General features: G+C 37.6%; 1 protein-coding gene across 1 annotated transcript in view; it reads left to right on the top strand.

Moving 5' to 3' along the window:
- The window catches only part of CABLES1 (Cdk5 and Abl enzyme substrate 1), a 1875674-nt gene that overhangs the window by 755112 nt on the left and 1096770 nt on the right, over positions 1-23792 (top strand). Inside the window, exon 4 of the mRNA XM_044065364.1 lies at positions 3401-3478. Within this exon, the coding sequence (XP_043921299.1) occupies positions 3401-3478 (78 nt within the window). The remainder of the gene's footprint in view (positions 1-3400; positions 3479-23792) is intronic.

Raw genomic sequence — 23792 nt, 5'->3', positions numbered from 1 at the left:
CTGCACAAAAGCAACATGTCTACAGAGTTTAATAACTACAGACCAGTAATGATTCTCTCCTCCCCTGCTAGAATATTAGATAAATGTATCCCTATGCAGCTGATGCACAGCCTGCTCTTAGAAACACAACATGGCCTTAGGCCTGAGCACACCATTACTGTAATACTACATTTTACCAATATAATAAACCATCATATAAACAATGGCCTGCTTGTGTCCACCATGTTCTTAGACTTGTCAAAGGCATTTGATACTGTCTCGCACCAGCAACTGCTCATTTGACTCTTTTCAATAGGAATTTACAGTACTCTTTGTCATGGTTTCTTAGTTACCTATCTGGAAGGCAACAAGCTGTTAAATGGCAACAAACCTACTCATCCTTTCAACCAGTTAATACAAGTTTCCCTTAGGGCTCTATCGTGGGTTCTCTTCTGTTTAATTTATTTATTAATAACCTCCATGCCTTCGCTCAATGTGCTAGTTTAGTTCAGTGTGCAGAGAGTTCAACATTAATATGTGTTTCTCAACAGTAAATGAGCCCCAAAACATTATCCAAAAAGCTTTCTCCTCTCTAGAAACCCAAAGAATCAAACCTCCTACTCAACCCCAAGAAACCTAAGTTAATAATTTTTACCTCAGAAAGTTGCCAAAATCAAAAGCAGTCTTTTACCATAAAGTCAGCAAATAATGATGTAATTGAAACTGCAACTCACAGTAAACTTCTAGGGGGTTATATTTGATGACAATCTCAAATTTGACCAGCACATACTGCACAACATTAAATCTACACACCAGAAACTAGGCTCCCTTTATAGGATCAATGGATTTCTTACAGATACTGCAAGAAAAACTCAAGCCACCACCTTCTTACTGTCAGTTCTGTTATACACTGCTCCTATCCTAACAAACTTAAACACTACTCGAGGAAAAAAATTGCCTTCTGCCTACAGTAAGATAGCTAAATTTGCCACCAATCTCCCTCATGGGATCCCATCATTGTCATAGCTTAAAGCAATTAAACTGGCTTGAACTACACAACTAACTACAGCATGCAAACTCATTCATCATACAGAAAAATGCCCTGCACTACAAAACGTATTACCTCCCTACTGTCCAACAAAGGACCTCCGTTCTAGTAAAAAATTCTTACTACTCACAAATAAGTCAAGTAATGTTGCAGGAGACTTGCTGTACATTGCTAAACTCTGGAATAGTATCCCCACACAAATAAAACTCTCTGACAAACTCAATAGTTTTAAACCACTGCTTAAACAACATCTTAACCACTTGTCATGCTAATCACCAGGTTAAGACTTTGTGTGCACTGTACAATACTCTCCTTAAACAGAATGCTCTCAACCTCTGAAATGACTGAACAATTTTATACATAACTGCTGCCTGTACAATCCTCTTAAGTTGCACATGGGCTTTCTGGTTAGTAACTTCTACCTCTGAAAAATCTTATAATGTATAATTGTAATTACTCTATGTGTAAAAATGTAAATACAATTTAACTATGAGTTCATAGGTTCATAGGAAGGTACTAGGCTGTTGGCCCTAGGGCGCATGTAAGCCTAGCCAAAAGGGTAACCTGGCTTTCGCCACCCAAGAAAATTATTTTCCTGTGCCCCTGTTGAGCAGAGCCACACGGTGTGAATTTCCTATCTCCCATCCAATCATCAAGATTTTTCTTGAAGAGTGCTGAGGAACTTTGTTTGATATAGATAGGTAGTTTATTCCAGAGTATGGGAAGTGTCTGGGACAGGAATCTATCCCTCCAGCATGTTCTGTTTATTGTGGTGACAAGGTTTAGGTCCCTAAAGCATGTAGCTCGGAGGGATTGGGATTTCTTTAAGTGGAGCATGTCCAACAGCTCTGGGTTTGACATAGCTTTGTATGTTAGGCAGAGATCGCCTCTGAGTAGGCGATATGCGATGGAGTAAAGCTAGAATTTTTTGAGCCTGTCTGCTTAGGGCATCTGTTTGAGGCCAGTAATCCTGTTTGTGAGGTATTTCTGCTGCCTTTCCAGTTGTTGTAGATGTCTTGTGAAGTACATACCAAAAGGGGCGCTGTATTCTATAATGGGTCTAATGAATGACGAGTAGAGGGGAACAATGACCTCTTTTTTCCTGGATGAGAAACCTTTTGTGATGAGGTGTGGCACGTAGAAGGATTTCTTGACTACTGTAGTGATGTGATTATCAAAGGAGAGACTACTACCACCTGTGTCCCAAGGTCTCTTATCACACTTTTGGTGTTAAGTAGACTACCGCCTATGTGGTAGTTCATGGGTACAGAGTTTTTACCGAAAGAGATGACAATGCACTTTTTGGCATTGAGCTTGAGGCCATGGCTTTGACACCAGGCATCTGTCTCAGTGAGGCCCTTTTGTAGGATGTCCACATCGTTAAGAGTTTCGATTATCGCTCCTAGTTTGCAGTCATCTGCGAACTTCATTAGTCAAAGACCTTCTGTGTTAGCCTGTTCTTCAGAGAAGTAGATACCAAACCGGAGATGACCCAGGACTGAACCCTGTAGTACTCCACTTGTCACTGGTCTGAAGTCGGATTTGGAGTGTGCTACTTTCACAGTGTGGGTTCTGGTAGTGAGCCAGTTGGCAACCCATCTTGTGACATAGGGATTTATACCTAGTTTAGTGAGTTTATCTATAATTCCAGAGTGTGGGATGGTGTTGAAAGCCTTGGCGAGATCTAGATAGGCTGTGTGAACCACCTTACCCTCATCTACGGCTTTGGTAACCGCTTCAAAGAAGTCTATCAGGTTTAGGAGACATGATCTGCCTTTTACAAACCTGAACTGGGTGGGGTCCAGAGTTTGGAGATTACCAATGTCATTGTTTATATGTTCCATGATGATGCATTCCATAGCCTTGCAGACCAGGCTCGTCAGGCTAATGGGGCAGTTGTTCCCAGGGTCCGTGGTGGCTCCCCCTTTGTGGAGTGGGATAACCGTCGCTGTGCACCATTCATTGGGCATAAAGCCTGAGGTGAGGCTATGATTGAACATGGTACTTAGGCGGGGTGCCAGTTCATTCTGTAGTTAATATGGAACTTAGGATAATGCAACGTAAACAAATGTAGCTTTTCTCCCCAGTCCTCTGCTGAAAATGGGCATTACTCAGTTGGACTTTCCAAGTTAACCAAGACAAATAAATAAATAAATAAACAAACAACCAAATAAATAAATAAATAAATAAATAAATGATAATAAATCAGTAGTCTTGTGCTACATAAGTACTGTCTTAAATAAGATCCTTGTGTTTGCACTCATTAAAGTACTTGACTTGTTTGAGCTAATAATTATGCTTTGTTTTTTCCTCTTAATGTTTATTATCTTTAAAATGTGCTTTCATTTTTAGTGTTTGCTTGTTTTATTTCAGAATAGTCCTTGTCAGTGGCAAGAGGTCATTCTGCAGTGTATTTTCGGTGCTGCCATATCAAGATTGTTTCCAAGCTGGGTAAGTAACAAGTCTGTGGTGGAATCTTCTATCTTTCTGTTACATTATGGCACATACTTCACAATGGAGTATGTTTCTAAGGGCATGGCTGTGCTTGGTTTGTACTTTAATTCATACTTCGTTCATGTATATTTATTACATTTTTCCTTTAAGTTAATATTTTGTGTTCATCATTGCTATTTTTTCATGAAGAAGTGGAATATTATCCTGTTGCTACTTCACGTCTTTAAAGTAGTGTATGAGAAGTTTCCATCCTCTAGGTTATCGTAGTCCATAAGGCTACCCTAGCCTTTTATTTTTCAAAAATAATAGACTGCCCGCCTAACATTTTATTGTATTGAATATGGGAATGTGTTTTCATTTCCACATCTGTTATACTAATTGTAAAAAGATAAGATGTGAATATTGGCTATGGTACTTGACTCCATTCTGCTGCTGTCTGATAAATTAATTTGTTAAAAAAAAGTCTTGAATGTGATGACCAGTAGGGGTATGGTGTTAAGTCAAACTAATATTATATAGTAGGTTAAAGTACAGAGCTTACAAATATGGATGAATAAACAGGTCCGTAAGTGCACCTTGGCCACAAGAGAATGCAGCACATGGACTGCTGCTCTGGTTATGGGCGTATACCATCCACACCATTGCAAACCCTACTGAACAGAGTCCTTGGTCTATCTCTTCAGACCTGTTTCTCTGTACTCTCTCTGGGTTTCACTGTGTTTCAGGGCTCACTTGCCCACAGTAACTATTATTTGAATAAAGTCCTACACACACACACACACACACACACACACACACACACACACACACAAAAAAAAAACTTTAAAACAGTAACTTTAAAAATTAGTTGAGTACATTTAACAGCAAATATGCAGAGGGGAATGCATCATTGCATTGGCTAACATAAAATAATCTTGTTGAACAAACAGATTAAAAGGAAAAAACATCTAGCAGCAGTTAGTCTTTTTTAGCTATTTTTAGCTTAAAGAATTACTGATTCTTAACAGTAGCTGAATATTCAAAACATAGCTGGCAGAGACGGTCACAAGTCACAGACTGCATAGTAGTAGATGTCCTTCCATATCACTGTTGTAGTATTCTTTACTAAAGGGATTCCCTGCCTAGGGTAGCTCAACGTCTGGCCAGTATACCAAAGCATTAGGATTTTAAGGATGTCATACGTCACATGTATGCTCTCTGTTCACAGTGTAGGGCATAAAGGTGACATGTGACCGTACATACCTTAGAACGCCATCATCGTTCATCAGTCTGAATGCTCCTTTGTTTGTGTTGGCTATCAAGCCATTTTCGGATAAGTGCCCCATTGGGGTTTTCTTCTTATCTCATTTTCTTTTGTTTGCGATGTTACATGTCATTCAGAAAGGGAAAATGTCAGTGAGGGATACAAATTCCCAATAAGGACCGTAACAAGCAGTGTCTTTTTTTTTTTTGCTTGGGTGCATCTCAAGACAGTACTTTGTGTTCAATTTGTTAAGCGTTTGTCCCAAAGACCCTTCTTAGTTGTCTCTCCTTCCTGACTGTCTACCTGGAAAACCAACATCTTAAGTTGTTGATGCAGGGTGTGTTGGCGGAAGTGTCCCAACCTGAGGGTCAGCTGTCTGCCAAGAAGACCCAAAAAGTTATGTCGGATTCAGCTGGTGTACTTCCTCCCCTGGATGTCTCTTGAGGCTGGTGAATTCCTGGAGGATTGTCTGGCTATTCTGTCGGATTCCTGTGCTGCGACCATGTCAGAGTCTGGCATGGATCCGACTTCTCACACATCCTTGGAGGTTTTGCAGATGTCCATTACAGATGTTGAGGGGGAACTTCAGCTGATAATATCCAAGGGATCAAAGGGTGTTCTGCAGATTCTCATTTGGGAGGAAATTCTCACTGTATTAATTGAATGGCGGCAAGGGTCCCAACCTTCTAAGGTCTGTAGAGCTGATGTTCTTCAAAAGAAAAGCAAAAAACTAAACATATTTCCCCTGCTCCTAAAGATCCCCAGTGTGAATGGCAGGATTTTACACAGGGGTTCTTTAATGCACTTGTGGCGTTGAAGCCTTCCCAGGGAGTTTCTGTTCCACCCCCCACTTGGTCTTCTACTCCATTTAAGAGACCTGGGGAGCAGGACTCTTCTGATGAGGACTTGGACTCTGGGAAAGAGTTCTTGGCTTACTCATCTTAGATTCCTTTTCCATTGAACTATGGTTCTGAGGAGGATGATTCAATTAGTCCAGATTCTCCCTTTGAGGAACTTTCTTTTGGGGATACCATCTCTGTTCTGATGGCATTCTTTAAATGAGACTGTACTCAGGTTTCTGACATCCAGAAGAGGTATTCTTAACTCCTCCAAATAGAATTATCCAAGCCCTCTGCTGTCCCTCTGGTCTTAGCAGCCCTGTTGGATACTTTTTCAGCAGCTTCTCAAGCTCCTGATTCCCTGCCTCCAGCCTGTAAAATGTCTGACAGGTTTTATAAGATGTCTGATGACTGTAAGTTTCTTTACAAATGTCCTTCTGCTGACCCCTCTGTTGTATCTGTGTCTTCGGACAAACCTTCCAAGCTCTTGCCTTCTACTAAATTGCTTTGTTCTGACAAGGACAGTAGGGCAGTGGAACTGCTGGGCAAAAAGGTGTTTACTGCTGATACCTTGACCTTTCAATTTCTATTAATTATCAGACCCATATGACCAGATATGTCTTAGCTGTTCTTTCTTAGGCCTATCAAGTTATTTCTCACTTTCCTGATTCTGAAGGGAAGGTTTCAGCCCTCTCTTTGTTCTGATCCTTGTCTCAAGTGGCCCTCCATTATATTAGATGTAATTATGATGCAGCTGATACTTCTTCTAGAGCTGCTCTGCTGCCTTTGGTTCTGTGTTGAGGTGTTACTCTTGGCTTCATGTGCATCCTTTGCCTGATGATGATATGGCTAAATTGATAGAAGCTTCACTTGATAATAACAATCTTTTTATTTCTGCAGCAGCTGAACTTTTTAAGTCCCTTGAAGAAAAGGGCAAGGCCTTACAGAAATTGAAGAATATTTTTGTTTCCTCCATTTCTAAATTTCAGTGGAATTATCCCTTTAAGCCTGGCTTTGTGCGTAGACAGTCTTGTCCTTCTCCCACAGGTATAAAGGGTTCTAGAAGGGCTCCTCCTGCTAAGTCTACGAAAAATCCTACTAATCAGAAGTATTCTTTTTCAGGCAATCCAAGTTCTGTCTGTCTTCATCCCTCCATCCTAAGTCAGGTTTTCTTTATCTTTCCCTGTGTCTTCCCAAATAGTTAAGGATCACTTGGGATTCTTGGGTTCTGTCCATAATTTGTCAGGGATACTTATGTTGTGGAAATCTCTTCCTTCTTTTCTGGGCATTCTTCAAATATCTCAGTAACAGTTGCTCTTTTTCTGGGAGTACTTAAGGGTCTTTTCTTTCAAGGCACCATCCAAGCAGTTTCTGCTCCTTAGAGGGAGAAGGGGTTTTATTCCACAATGTTTGTTTCTCAGAAAAGAAAGCACCTGGAGATCCATTCTGGACCTTTCTCAGTTCAAAACCTTTATGGAGATTCCCCTCCTTTCAAATGCTGTCCATTCTGACTCTTTCATTTTCTTCTACCTCAGGCTTTCCTGGTCTTTCTGGATCTTAAGGATGCCTATCTTCACATCCCTATTTATCCCATTTCAGGAGATATTTATGTTTCTCTGTTTCTTACTTGCATTTTCAGTTCTGTGCTTTGCCCTTTGGCCTCTCTTCTGCCTCAAGGACCTTCACCAAATGTTTTGTGCCTGTGATTACTTTTTGCAGGATGAAGGGGATACAAATCTTTTATTACCTGGACAACCTGCCCATTCAGGCTTTCTCCCCAGAGATCTTACTTCAACACCTTCACTATGTTATTTGCCTCTTGCAAAGCCTAGGATTTCTGATAAACTTCCAGAGATCCTTTCTGACTGCTTTTCAAGGTCATATTCTTCTTGGTTGCAGGCTGCAGACCATTGCAATGCTGGCTTCCCTGCCACCTCCCTAGGCTTTTACTCTCTTTTTTTTCAGTCCCTTCTTCCTCAGGTGTCAGTAAGGGCTGTGTAGTCCATGACTTCCACCATTCCTATGCCACCTCTAGCCAGACTCCATATAAGGAAGCTACAGTGGTTCCTAAAGTCAGTATGGCTCCAACGTTGTCATTCTTTACACTTTCTAGTCCTTCTTATTCCATGCCTCAAACTAGAGTTTCAGTGGTGGATTCACCAGCTGTCTCTCAACACAGAACTTCCTTTTCAGTCCCCAGTCCATTCTCAGGAACATTTTTTGGATGCCTCGGACATGGGGTGGAGTGCTTCTTTCAGCCCGCTCAAGGTGCAGGGTCTCTGGCTCATTCATCACAGGTCAGACCACATTAGCATCAAGTAGATGAGAGCTTTCCTTCTGGGCCTTTAAGATTTATACCCTTTTTCTTCTAGGGCACCTCAAAATCTTTACTGTCAACAGCATTGTGATGCGGTATATCTACAAGCAAGGGGAACAAGGTTCTAGCTCCTGTGCAGACTTGCTCTTCAGGTTTGGGATCTTACTGTTGAGTATCAAGTGACACTTCAGGCTGTTCATATTCCTTCAGAACAAAACATTGTGGCAGTCTCTCTGAAGAGGTCCATGACATAGGCTCATGAATGGATTCTTCACAGAGGTGCTTTTGGACATTGTCCAGCCGTGTGGTACTCCATATCTAGATCTTTTTGCCTCCCCTCTGAACAAACAACTTCCACTTTTTTGCACCAGAGTTCCAAGTCCTCTGGCCTGGAAGGTGGACATCCTATCTTTTTCTTGAAGGGGATGTTTCTCTTTATTCCATCCCCTTCCTCTCATTCCGAGGGTCTTGTTCAAGATAGAGTGAGACTCCCCCAGGATCTTGCTGGTGACCTGTTTTGGCGCTGACAAGATTGGTTCTCCCTTATTCTGCACCTAGCCAAGGACAATCACCATAAGTTACCTCACAGGGTAGACCTACTCACACAAGACAAGAGGTCTCTTATCCATAGGGTTTTTTTCTTCCTTTTAGGCACCTTTTTTTCCTGAGGACGTGCTTCAGGTTCTGCAGGAGGTCCAGGAAGCTCACTACCAGGAATTCCTAGGTATCCAAATGGAAGAGATTTTCTGTTTGGTGCCTTGCTCGTAACCAGGATCCACTTTCTGTGGAGATCTCTCTGGTTCTCTCTTATTTGTGTGAATTGCTCCATGCTGGGTTGGCATATTTTTCAGTTAGAGCTCACCTTTCAGCTATCTCTGCTTGTCTGCCTTTATTTCCTCCCCTAGCATCTATGTTTGAAGTCAAACAGCTTCTTAAATGCGTCCTTCATATCAGACCTCCCTGAAGCTTATTCTTCCTTCCTGGGACCTTAATTTTATTCTTGAAAAAATAATGCAGGCTCCTTTTGAGCCTGCGGCTTCTGCTTCCTTGCAGCATTGTACATGGAAGACTATTCTTCCTTTGGCCCTTTAGCTAATAGGGTGTCTGAGCATCAGGCCATTATGGCTGCTCCTCTTTAGTTTTTCAAAGGGACAAGGTATCTGTCCATACTAATCCTTCTTTTATGACCAAGGTGGTTAATAAATTGTCTCTTAATCAGTCTGTTAATTTGCCCACAGTTTTTCCATCTCTGCAGTCTGCTAGTGAGAAGGTTCTTCACACTTTGGATTTGCTTAGGCAACTCAGATATTTAGATAGGACTAAAGCCATTCACAAGCCAGAGCAGCTTTTTATTTCTTTTCATCTTAGATCTTTAGGTATAGCTTTTTTCCAAGCAAACCATTTCTTTTTGGATCTCCAAGACCATTTATTTTTGTTACTCCTTTCATGGGCCTCTGTAAAGTCATATTGTAACAGGGCTGCAGCTTCCCCTGGTGCTTCTTTCAAAGGACTCGATATCAGTTCCATCCTTGCAGCTGCTCCTTGAACCTCTGTCCATACCCTTACTAAGCATTACACATTGTATGTTGTTTCTAAAGCAAGAGCTGGCTTTGCCAGGGCTATTGTGCACTGGGTTTCTGGATCACTCAGCTGGGCCTTCCTCCTCCCAAGTTTCCTCTTGAGCTTTTGTACTCTCCCTTTAGTAAAGAATACTGCAACAGTGGATATGGAAGGGCATACTACAGTTGAGTAAAATCTTACCATAACAGTTGATGTTCTTCTCTTCATTGTCGCTTGTGTTCGCTTCCTCCCTTCTCCCCATTTTTCTCTTCTCCTTCTTCATTTTTCCTCTGAATGCCCATGTTCCTGAATGCACATGTTCATTCTTCTCTCCTTGGATGGGTCTTCCTGGGGCTATTCAGTTCTGAGGTATGTACATCCGTACGTCACGATTATACCCTACGTCATGATCAGGGTGCATACGTGTGATGTACGACGTCCTTAAAATCCTAAGGCTTTGGTATACTGGCCAGATATTGGGCTACCATAGGCATGGAATCCCTTTAGTAAAGAATATTGCAGCAGTGAAGAGAAGGACCTTTACCGTTATGGTAAAATTTTAAACTGTACTTTCTTACCCGTTTTCTTTTCTCTTTGTACATTCAGTTACTTGGTTTATATCTTTTCATACAGACAACAAAGGCAATGAAGCAAAAATTCACATTTTCATATTCATGAGTTTGTCTTCCTGTTCTTGATCATTATCCACTTAACAGAACTGTCATAATTGCTCTTTCACAGCCTTTTAGCTTCTTGGCCCTAAGGATAGTCATAGCACTTTTAATACGGGGCAAAATAATTACACTTCCTAGTTGACTGGTATACTGTTCATTTCATGTCTTGCGTGTAATTGCTGTAGTTTCTGGCCGAAGGAAGATGCAGACTTCATGTAATTCTACACACACACACACACACACACACACACACACACACACACACACACGTATATATATTCATAGAGAAAAGACTTAAATTCACCAATTTTTTTCATGATACTGGATAACACACATATTGCTGTTTAAGTTGCATATTTAGTTTACATGCTGTCAGTTTTACAAGACATAAATACGCCACACTTACCCTTTACAGTCTGATTCAGAAAACCATGGCATACCTAGTCTTGGATATCACAGTAATTAGCATCTGCATCTAATACACAGATGAACAAAGGTATTTGTGTCTGTTTTATAGAGAAACATGTACCAGTCAGTAACCAGATTATCTTGTAGGAAATGGTACAACTAAATGTACTGGTGTTTGTTTTATGATGGTGTCTAATTGGGGTCATAGGACTTGCACTGTACATTTTAGGATGCCCAAGGTAGCTAAAACAAATATGTGAGAATTAAGCACATGATCTGTTGTTAGGTTTATCCATGGCTGCAGACAGGACTGGAGCCCAGTTTACAGATAGAGTGAAAGATGGATTTCCTAGTGATAGGACACTTAAGAAAGTATAAGATATCAAGAGTATGAAATGCTGTTGTCACACATTTCAGTCCAGTTGCTCTGTGCCGTGTTTAGAATATGCATTTTATCTGGACTACAGACATGTGGCTTTCAGATCAGACTCTGAGCCGAAGGCCATATTCTTATGTACTAGATTCAAGTTTGACTGTAAGATTGATAACTTCTTATGTTGATTGAGAAATGTACTTAAGATCAACACAGACAAGTTGAGGTATTTGGAAATTTCTCCTCTGCTTGGAGAAGATATAAGATTTGAACATGTGACAGTGTTCCTATGTAAATCGACAGCTGCAATATAGTTGTTATATTTTTTGCATACCGTTCTGTTCTTGTGTTGACTGCATTATGATTGGTCTTTTCTTGTACACAGTAACTAGACTTAATTAATTTTATTTTACATATACATTCCATTTTTTCTTTTACTGCTTACCTGAGATTTTTCTTTTTCGTAAGCTGATAAAGTAACTTTGCTGTATGGAATCGGTTATAATTGGGTGTTCTCCTAAACTAGTTTTGCTTGCTCTTAGTACCAAGAGACGGAAAGATGGAAGAAAGGATGAATACTTACTGAACTGTATTTTGCTGTTAATCTCTCTATCTTGATCCTTAGAAAAAAAATAGGGAGGCAATACTATGCTTATACATTGTAATTAGGCTCCCACTAGTGGGACTGAGGTTACAAAGAAAGGGATGGGGACTACCAGGTGTACAGCTGCTGACAGACTGGTTGGCAGTGGTGGGATTTTGTAGTGTTGTAGGAACTGAAAAATGTCCTTGTGATAGAAATATGCTGGTAATTTTGAAAGTGTACGTTTTAGAACTAGATTTATTGTTAGCAGTTGGTTGCACATTGGCAATAAGCTATTGGGAATACATAAAAGTAACATAACAGAGTATCAATTTTCTTGGCTGTACCAGATTTATCCAAAGTAAAGCAATGTCTGAACCAAAAAAGTGGACAAATCATTGCAATGACATTCATATTCCTTAATAGTTATAATCTTCATTTGGGTGAATGATCATCTGCTTGATCAAGATGATAGATACAGAAGCACACTAGAAACCACATGCTGTAGTGGAGTTAGAAAAGAGAAGTGTAGAGCAAAGGGCAAACCACAAAATATTATGTGTAAATAATCAAACCAAGTCCTCAAGCCTTAGTGCACAGATGATCAGAACCCAGAACGGAATGTGAGAGAGCAAAAAAGAAAGAAAACAAGTTTAGAGCAGGCACCGACAACCTACAGCACTCGTGCCAAGTGTGGCACATGAAACGATTTTCAGTGGCATGCTGAGTAAACTGAAATACAGTAATTATGATCTCATAAAAAAATTGAATTGAGAGAGAGTGAAGGCATGCATGTATGAAAGCAGAAGCGACTGTATGTGAGAGAGCAGTGAGAGAGTGAGTGAATGCATGTATGAAAGCTGAAGAGATTGTGTGGGTGAGCGATCAGAGAGAGAGAGAGAGAGAGAGAATGGGTGAATGCATGTATGGAAACTGAAGAGACTGTGAGTGAGTGAGAGAGCGAGAGAGAGCGAGTGAATGCATGTGTGAAATCTGAAGAGACTGTGGGTGAGCGATCAGAGAGAGAGAGACAGAGAGAGAGTTTTTTTTGTTACTTGGCCGGCTGTCTCTACCTGTCATTTCGGAAATCTGGCAACCCTGGCTTAGGCTTAGGTTGACACGTTGAGAGACTTTGTGACATTACTTCAGCACAACACTACTAAAAGTTTGCTAACCCTGGTTTAGAGTGATCAAGAAGAACAGTGTTCAGGATGAGGAGTGAGGGTTAAGGCAAAGCAAGAATTGGACCTCCAAAATGGTTGCACATTGAGTAACAGCTTAACTCTACCTCTCTCAGTGTGAAAACAGAAACTCAACAGAGAAGGCCAGCAGACTTTTGGGTTTATAGGTAAATTTCAGTAACTGGCTAGTAAGTGTACTGCCTGCATGCCAGGAGAAAAGAAATACAAAGCACCTGGAAAAAAATAAGGTAGAAAAAGTGAGGAAGAAACACTGACTGGGGAAAGTTCTGCAGCTGATAATCAAATAGCAATGCAACCTCCAGACATGACTTCCAGTAACCTACAGGAAGGTATAAGACAACTGCACACAGATCTGGATAAAATAAACAAAACAACAATGGAGTATATTAACACAAACAACAAAAGGCTGGAAAAAAATGGAAGAAGCTTTAAACAGATATTCAGATGAAGTGCTAAAGCTGCAAAAATCAGGCATTGAAATAAAGAAAAAGCTATACAAGAGAAGCTGGAAGGAACAGATTGCATTAATTTTATAAAAGCACAAATAAGCAACTGGACTGGTATTCCAGAGCAGGAGTTGTTAGTTGAAAGGGCACATTGTGTGTATGCTCCAAACCTGGCTATGAGAAAGCACCCTAGACCTTTAATAGTAAAGATACAATCCCACCAACAGAAGGAATTGATTCTGACAAAACTGTGGCAGAAGGACAAAATAAAAGTGGGAGACAGCAGAGCGTTTGTGGAGAATAATTACTTGTACATCAGGCAGAAGAGGAGTAAATTTATTCCACTATTCAGGGAATGTCGAGATGCAGGCGTGAAATTCAAACTGCTGTACCCAGCTGTCGTCAAGGTATTCTTCCCTGGAGGGACAAAATCATTTTTTGTGAAGTACATGCTAAGGAGCAAATACAAAAGTTTATCCAACAAAAAGTGACATGTGAAACAGAAGGAGATGCTGCATATTGTTGTTCTGGTAATAAAGACCACAGAGAGACCTGTACCTGTGAAACGTTTTCCACTGTTTCAATGGAAAAATGTTGGATTGAAGAAAGGGAGTATGAGAGTTGATTAGATGAATTGAGAGTACATTGGAAGTGAAGAGGAGACAGGATTTGGGAGATGGAGATGAATAGTAATAAAACCAGTAACTTAATGTGGGATTACAGCGAGATAATTATATTTGTAAAAAATGACAGAACAAGAAAATCTGGAAATATTGAAACTTTTTCAGAATGTGTTGGACTTGTGGGGACTCCAAAGTCTGTGCCCTACTTCATGTCATTAATGTTCAGAAAAATGCTTTGGGGAGGGGAAGAGAGGGGCAAAAGTTAACTGTAAGTAAAGAAAACAATTTTTTCTTAATGGTACTATTTTTGTGCTATATTTTCTTTGCATGCTATAAAGTACAGTTTTCTCAATTATTTTTATGTGTAATGGGGATTGTAAATAGGTGCTGCTGGTTTTTTTTTCCTTTCTTTCTCCCTTCTCTCTTTCTTGTAGTTCGGTTTTAAGAAATGTCGGGACTGCAGTGTAAAAAAACAAAAAGAGCTTCGTTAAAAGAGTTTGACAAAAGAAAAATGTATGTCATTTTTCTCATTCTTGCATGGGGGAATGACTGGATTAAGAACATTAGGTTGATTTAGTAACAAGTCTTAAGTGAAAGCAAGTAAATGAAAAAGAATATTGATTATTATGAGGCTTTTTTTTCTAGCAAATGATTGTATGCTTGGTAATAGTTCTGTATCTGACCCTTATGTCTTCATGGAAACAACCTGATAATGATAAATTGACTGTCTGGTTCTCATGTCTCCATGGAGACAATCTGATAAAGAGAAATTGGTTGCAGTCTGGTGGAGAGTGATAGGCTGAGGAAAAAAAATAAAAGAGAAACTAGCTTGGCAGTAATGTTCTCTGAAACCATTCAGGGGTTTTCCCAGCTGGGAGAGCTGTAAAGATAAGATAAGACAAAACCATTTACCACTTTAGAAGCACAGGCTGCACCATGTGTCTTAGCATGGATAACTTTCCTTTTAGGTTAACTCAAGTCCATGATTGTGGCTGTCAGTTTGGGATATTTGTTCCTTTTAGAAAGGTAAAACTTCAAGATGTAAATAGTTTTGTGTGTTAGTATTAAATTAATAAGTTTTAGGGGGTATTGGGGATTTGTTTGTTTATTTGCTTGAGGACTTTTAATAAAACAAAAAGTTTATAAGTAGTGACATAGGCTGAAATTGAAATGACAAGAAACAACATTATAAAAGTTCAACCATCCAAACAGTGTATGAATGTAACACAAAAGCTGGAACAATACATTTAACAAAAAAGTTGTTATGCATAAAAGGTAGGAATAATAATTTTTTAATGCAGTGATGCTTTCTGTGATGTCTTTAAATGTCACTGGTCTTATAGATAAATACAAAAAAGAGAGAGTAATGTAGAGTGCAAATAGCTATGTTACAGGAGACACACTTCAAAAGGACTGAACATGTGAATATGATAAAGAAAGGTTTTCAGGATAGTTATTCAGTGGAATACCTGGGACAAATGAACAGAGGAGTACTTATATTAATTGCAAAAGGAGCTACAGTAGTGATAGAAGAGGATAAAAAAGATAATGACAGATTTGTAGTGCTTAGGGGCTACTGGCAAGGGAGGAGGATTATACTAGCATGTATTTGTATTCCATGTAAAACTGCTATAATGGAGTTTAAGAAAATTCTGGGAGAAATAATCAGATTCAGCAAGGAATATTACTTATGGGGGACTGGTATTTGATTTGCAACAGTGAAGATATGTCTGGGGGCCCCAAAAGGGAAAGGATAACAAAGGAGGGTAGATTTTTGCAGAAATTTAGAACAATATTTGACATGGAAGGTGGTGTAGTGGTTAGCATTGCCGCCTCACAGCAAGAGGTTCTCTGGTTCGATCCTCAGCTGGGGTGCCTTCTGTGTGGAGTCTGCATGTCCTCCCTGTGGTCGCGTGGGTTTCCTCCAGGTGCTCCGGTTTCCTCCCACATCCCAAAGACATACTGCAGGTGGATTGGACACTCTAAATTGGCCCTAAGTGTTGAGTGTGTGTGCCTTCTGTGGAAGGTTGGGCTGGCAACTCGACACTGTAAAACTCCACTGCCAATCATGAGTGGACAGGTGATCTGCTGTGGCGACCTCTAACTGGGAAAAGCCGAAAGAAGAATAAGATTTGACATGGAAGATGTGAATTCAGTAATAGGAGTTTGAAGTGAATTTACATATTATTCCCTAAGATATAAAAACTGGGCTAGCCTAGGCAGAATTTACATTTCACAGGAACATGTGCATTTAATTGAAGGTTTGATACGCACCCAATGGCTATTTCAGACCATGCACCAATAATAACTAAAAGAAAAACACAGGGTAATGAAAAAAATGAGACACTGGCGCTTTCTCACCTATCTGTTGAAAAGAGAGTAATTTAAAGAATGGGTAGAGGGGGTTATTCAGGAGCTATTCTAGAGGATGCAAATTACTTCTGAAAGTATAGCCAGGAAGTGGGATAAAAGTAAGGTTTAAAAATAGGGTGGAAATAAAAGAAAGGGAACTATGGTTAAGAATGAACAAGAATTATTTAGAGGGACTGACAAATACTAAAGTATTGCAGAATAGAGGGAATCTCACAGAACAAGAGGAGGATCAATTGCAGAATGCTAAGCAAAAAATAAGTCATTACCTTGATAATATACATGAATTTAGAAAGATTGCTGTTAAGCAACTGTTTTTGATAATAATACTAGTGCACAAAAACTTTTAGCGCAACGTTTCAGGCAACAGAACGTAGAACGGGCTATCACTAAGCTTAGGGAGCCTATAACAGGGAAGGCAACGAGATCCTCTAGAGGTATTAAAATGTTTCAAAAATTATATAAAAGTCTGTATAAAGGAAATGTTTATGAAAGAATTAAATAAGCCAAGGTTAGCGGTAGATGAGGTTCATTTACTATGAGGATAGGAGGAGATGAGATAAAAACTGTGATGTGTATCCAGTCTACAGAAAAGTCTCCATTAATAGATGGTATTTATGTGGAAGTTTGGAAGAGGGAAAAAAACCTGATAAAGATCTGGAAGGTTTTGTTTAACAGTATTTTAAGAGGATGAGAAGTACCAACATCCTGGAAGAAAGCAGTGGTAGCTGTAATACATAAAGAGGATAAAGATTCATCAGTTCCAGATTCATATAGGGCCATTTCAGTACTAAACCATGATTATGTAGTGTTCATGTCTGTAATGGTTAAAGGAATGCCTAAATTGATACATATGGATCAATGTGATTTTGTGGAGGGGAGGCAAACATTTGGCAATATTAACAGAACATTGATGATCCAGAGGGAAGCAGAATGCAAGAAAATACATTGTTGTTGTTAGGTCTTGATGCAGAGAAAGCATTTGACAGAGTACGCTGGGGCTGTGTGAACAGGGCAATGGGAAACATTTACATTTCCTGAAAAAAATTATAAGGTTGATTAGGAGAATATATGAGGGATCGTAGGTGAAAATTAAAGTGGAAGGGGTCCTGTCAATTTTTGCTTGAGGAGAGGAACCAGGCAGGGGTGTCCTCTTTCCCCTTTGTTATTTGTACTACATGTACAACCATTGGCAAAAAAAAAATAAGGGACTTAGAAATTCAAGGATATAATTGGTATGGTAGGCAAGAAAAGCTGGCAGTATTTGCAGATGATATTTTATACCCAAGAAAAATAAACGGAGAGATTACAGTGTTGTGCAACATTTTGAGACAGTTTCAGATCTTTTGGGGATACAAAAATAATGAAGCTAAAACAAAGGCAATAACTGTAAATTATGTACCCACACATGTATTTTTTCAGCAATATCCATATTTATGGGGACATAAAATTAAGTATTTAGGAGTATGGATTAAAAATTATTCTGGTGTGGCAGTTAAGGATGTGTGGGAAGAGACTAAAAAGATGGAAGCTTTGTTATATGAATATGGATAGCAAGATGCAAGCAGTTAAAATGTTTTTAGTCCCATTAGTCTTATACACAGGTCAGACATATTTTATGTCAACCAGAGGAGAAGTTGTGGATAGCAACTAATAAAGAGGTGAAGGACTTCATCTGGGAGGGGAAGACGGCAAGAGTCAAGTGGGATAAGCTGATTCTTCCAGTAAAACAGGGCAAATTGGGATTACCCGATTTGAAGAGGCATTTCAGAGCTACACAGTTAAAGCTCTTAAAGCTCCTCTACATAACACAAGCAGAAAACTATAATTCAAGGTGGAAAGGGATGATGATGAAACTCATGAAAAAAAGGAGAGACTGGGATTTTGGATGCAGGCCTTTAAGGAGAATAACAATAATCATACAGAATATTATATCCATAAAGTAGCAGAAAGTATTCTAAGAACTAGAAAATAGCCAAATGAAGAAATAGTGCCTTGAAAGTCACCAAAACCAATAAAAATGCCAAAGCACTCTGGATAACAGTAACTACAGCTTCACAAGTTTAAGGCAGCAATATTTAATCTTTTTAACACCACAAATAACACAACCGCGTTTTCATCCTCCTACATACAGGACTTCATCAGAAATGAAGTAACAACCTAATTCATTCCTTTTATATTAAATCATTACCCATTTAATCATTTAAACCCCTTGTTGTCAATTAACTGAGTTACCAAGCAACCTTAATTGTCTAAGTTTTAAAAATACTAACAAACTGTAATATTAAATGTCCATATTAAAACAAGTTAAAATGTCAAAAGAAGTACATTAATTCAACCCATAAAACACTTACATGTACAAAACCTTTTTTACTATACATTTATACAAATATGTTTGTCTTTTTAAAGACATGGTTTAGTGCAATACTGTTTAAATGCATTGTAGTTACACAACCAACAGATGGCTGTATAAGTTTGCTTTTAATAGTATATTGACTACATGTATAGTATTATATGGTTTAATTTAATTTTATTTGATTGTGTACATAACCATAAGGTAGTAAAAAGTGTTTTGTACATGTAAGTGTGAAAAAACTAAAACCTACACTAATATCATTAGTAAAGGAACGAACAATAAAACTAAAACAGGTACTTTATTTAATGACTTTATTTCCAGTCCTAAACCTGGAATTATGCAAAGTAAAAAGTATGCAACAAAAACTGTGTTGAAAGATGTGGAAAATAGGGGAACTATGGACAATTTAATGAATGAATTTATAACAGATGATTTTGAGATAAAACTGGATGGTGATTTTAAATATAGAGATGATAGATATGGTTTTAATGTACCCTCTGACAATATAAAAACGAAAATTAACCTTATGGGTAAAAAGCTGATACATTTAAAATGTGCAAAGCTTGATAACATGTATTTGGAAAAGTGTATGAATGAACATATTGTGCCAAAAGGATTACGTTTTTTTAAGTTACCACTTGGGATTGATTATAGTAGTACTGTAATATAAGATTTTAACCAATTATTTGATATGTTTGGAAATAAGTATATGACATTACTGATGAAATACAGCGATGAAAAGATAGCTAAATTAGTTAATGAGTTAGAATTATTAAATGAAGAAATTATTAATGACCATGAATTTGAAGTATGGAAAGAGTTGTATTTAAAACAGTTCCAGACTGCCAGTAATAGGGTTAAGAGTGTATATAATAGGAAGATACACAAAATTGAGAGAGATGTAGAACAATATCGAATAGACAGGGTTTATATATGGCCACAACATCAAGAAGGCATGAATATAATACATACTGAACAAAGTGTAGGGAAATTTAAACATAATAGAAGAGATGACAATACAAATTTTCAAGGGGGCAGATATTTTTCTGCCCCAAAGCAAAGTCAAAAACATTATTGAATGTTAACAGTACTGGAGATTCCATCAACGTTACGGACTATGTTATGAGTACTGATAGTAATAATTTTATAAATATTAATAAAAATAAAAATATTATTACTGATAAAGAAAAGGATTATGAAAATCCAGGTTGTCCCAAGATTACAAATTGCAATGGATTTAAGGTATATAATTTTAAAAATGTTGAAATTACTCATGAATTTTTAACACTCTTTAGAAAAGGAATGAAATTTATTCCTACTGTTAGTTTTAACCTATTTGATATTATTAAGGAGGTAAAATTATACTGTCGCAGACTGAACCTGGCTATATTTTTTAAGGACAATCAAGATGGTTGTTTAGAAAATGAAAGGAAATTGGTTAGGAAAAGCACATATATACCACCTCAAAATCCACATGTAGCCATGTATGAAAAAAAAGCAGTATGTAGAGAATTATATACTACATATAAAAAAGTAAGTATAGTGCTGTATCTAATGAGACTAATATAGATAATTTAACTATAGATGAAAGGAAAATGTTGCAGGATATTATCTCTAATAAAGACATCAGGATTATGAAACTGGATAAGGGGGGGGGGGATAGTAATAAGCTACCAATGCGATTACCTGAATAAGATACATGAATTATTATTTAAATCAGGTAATTATGAGGAAGTTTCACTTAATCAGGTGAATATTGAATATAAGCGTATTGAGCTTGCTATAGAAGAATTTCTTCTTGATAATAGAATCAGTGAGGAACAGTATAATTTTTTAAGGAACGAATATCCAATAATGGCACACATAATAGGTATCCCTAAAATACATAAGAATCTCACAGACCCCCCATACAGACCAATTATATCCGGATCTAAATCGAAGACTTATAATATGGGAGTTATGGTGGACCATTTGACCAAACATGTATATAATAATGTATCCCATTTAGTTAAGGACTCCTGGCAATTTTTAAGTAAATTAAGCAAGGATGTATGGGATAAGGAAATCACCTTTATAACAGTGGATGTTAAAGATTTATTTTCCTGCATACCTAAGGATATAGGTTTAGATTACTTCTGTAATAGTTTGAGGAAGTTATCAGCACTTACGTGGGATAGAATTCAACTATTAATGAATATGATGGAACTCATCCTTGACCATAACTATATTGAACATCAAGGAGAAAAATTTAAACAAACTTCGGGTGTAGCTATGGGTGCATCGTGTGCACCCATTTTTTCTAATTTAGTTATGTTGGAATGGGAGGACCAATTTATTTTCCATAGTGAATATTATAAACACATGTTGTTATATACACGATTTTTAGATGATATATTCATTATTTGGAAAGGTGAAACAAAAAGTATCCCCACTTTTATAGATTATATCAATAACACGACGGAATTTTTGAGATTTACATACACAGTAGAGAAAGGAGGTATAGCTTATCTAGACACATATATCAGTAGTAATGATGAAGGGTATGTGTCTAGACTATATAGGAAACCGACATATTCTAACGACTACATCCAATACGGAAGCTGTCATCCTCCACACACCTTCAAGAATATAGTGAAAGGTCAATGTGTGAGAGCAGCAAGGATGTCATCGAAAAGAGAAATTATGTTGAATGAGTTAGATTTGATTTATAAATTATTTAAGGAAAGAGACTATCCAACAAATATGCTCACAGATGTAGTCGAATATGTTAAATCCCAATGGGGTAATAAATTTTGTCCATTATTAGGGAAAGAAGATATCCATGTAAAGAATAAAAAAGTGATGAGTAGGCAGGTGTGTGTTACTATATTTAGTCCACATACGAATATTGTAAAGGAAATTTTACATAGACATTGGACCATTTTTTTCCAATATTGAAGAAGTAAGAGAAATCATAGGTATTACTCCTAATATAGTATTAAAAACAGGACATAATATAATATTGAACACTATAAGACTAAGGGTACAATAAGATGTGGGGCATGTAAACAGTGCCAACATATTAATATTGAACCTAGTATCAAAATTGACAATATTCTGAAAAGCATATGCAAATCCAGACCAGGAAACTGCAATAGTCAAGGAGTGGTATACTTAGCATCGTGTGTAAAATGTACCGCTTATTACATAGGAAAAACCGAAAGGAAACTAAGAACTAGGATATATGAACATGTTTATAAGATGAAGAAAGGTGACACAAAAAACGCATTGAGTAAACATGCATTAGAAAAAGGTAAAGACCACCTGTTCAAATTTTTTATAATAGATCAGGTTGATAGAACAGTTGGTAGTGGGAATTGGAAAGCTAAACTTGGTTGCCTAGAGAGTAGGTGGCAGATATGTCTTGATGCAACCACATATCCAGGACTTAATGAATATATCAGTTTAAAACCTTTTCTTATATTAGGATCCCAACAATATTATATATATTAATTAATTAATTTAATTAGGTCTTAGTAGGTTCAGTAGGTTGTACATTTTAATATACATTTTTATATACATTCTAATATACATGCATCTAGTTTTGATAGTATATATTTTTAAATCATTTATTTATTTTAATATTTTAATATTTTAATATGTCACATATATCTTATATACATTTAATATTAAATATTTTTGTATACTATTTATATAATCATATATATTTATTATATTTATCATTTTCCTGTATATACACATATATATATATTTTTTTATGCATATTTATATACATTTTAATATAATTTGACCACACGAGTCCTAAGTAAGAAGATTATACTCCATAAGAATAAGATATATCAGAGATAATGATTAGTGACACATAATTATTACATTAGGTACATTAATAGTGTGTATACCTATATTAGTATGTTTTATTATTAACTTTATATTAGCTGCATTTATGCATTAACTGTTATTTTATAGTATAGTTCATGAATTTTATAGTTTACCCCAACATAAGTAGATTGTTGTATATTTAATATTTATCGATCTGTATGTTGTAGTTTTTAGTAGTTTTTAGAAGCATTATATTAATGTTTTATATAGCGAGACATTATATTCAGCTTTATGAGTGTTTATAAGTGTTCACTTTGCCTGTGTTAACACTGAAATATTAGATAGAATATACGGTATAATGTTATAATGTATTCACAAACAGATATACAGTTTACCATATAGTATACATATTTCACGTTTTTTATATTTTATTATAAAAGGTTTTTAATGCACTAATTATTTTTGGCGCCAAAGGAGTGTATTTAAATGAATTGCGGAAGGGTAAAGATGGTTCTGAGGAAGTCTGGAGAGGAACAGATGAAAGCGCTTAACCCTCTGTGTTGAATATATTTTATTTTACTGAAGTCAGTGTTACGTATTTTGTTGATCGCATCAACTGTGGATGTACTTTATGGAATAAAATTTGTCATTTATTGCAATACTACTCTGGTCATCGGATATTTTGTGTTTGGGAAGCTGTGCCACTTAGAAATACGGTCAAGCTTTTGGTTCTTGTTCTGGTCGAGTTTCTGTGCTGGGTTCGGTACTTGGATTACTGTTGGTTTGTGAATTTCTACTTTACCAGTTGTTAGATGTGTCTGGTTGGGTACATATCAAAGGGGGCATCATACTCAATGATAAGTCTAATGAATGCAGAATACAGTGGAACAATGACCTCCTTGGACCTATTTATAAGTTGCACAACATAGAATGATTTCCTCACTACTATAGACATGTGATTGTCAAACGCTTGATTGCTGTCTATATGTCTGTCCCCAAGTCTCTGACTACTGGGTCAACTCTTACAGGTATGTTGTCAGTATGATAGCTGCAAAGGGTGGACAACTTCCTGAAGGATACTAGTATGCATTTCTTGACATTAATTTTAGTTCATGGCTCTTATTTCTCTGTGTCAGCCTTTCCTGGAGAACATTTGTGTCAGTGGGGGATTCTATCCATCCATCCTCAACCCCTTTTCCCATTTTGCACATGGGGTCAGAGTGTCACTTCCGCAGTGACAGTAATCTTGAGCCAAGGTTTGCACCGCCGGGTGGCTAGCCCTGCCACAGTAGTTCATTCGCAGCAATCACTTGCACACACAGTCTCACCTATGGACAATTTGGAGCATGCAGTCCACCTATTGCATGTATTTGGAATGTGGTAGGAAACAGGAGTACCTGGAAGAAACCCACGTGAACGCAGGGAGGACATGCAGACCGCATAGAAGGCACCCCCACCGAAAATCGAACCAGAGAACCTCTTGCTGTGAGGCAACAAC

Source organism: Protopterus annectens, chromosome 3.part0, assembly GCF_019279795.1.
Source record: "Protopterus annectens isolate FY-2018-M chromosome 3.part0, PAN1.0, whole genome shotgun sequence".
NCBI lineage: Eukaryota > Metazoa > Chordata > Ceratodontiformes > Protopteridae > Protopterus > Protopterus annectens.
This window is presented reverse-complemented; position numbering and strand designations above follow the sequence as displayed.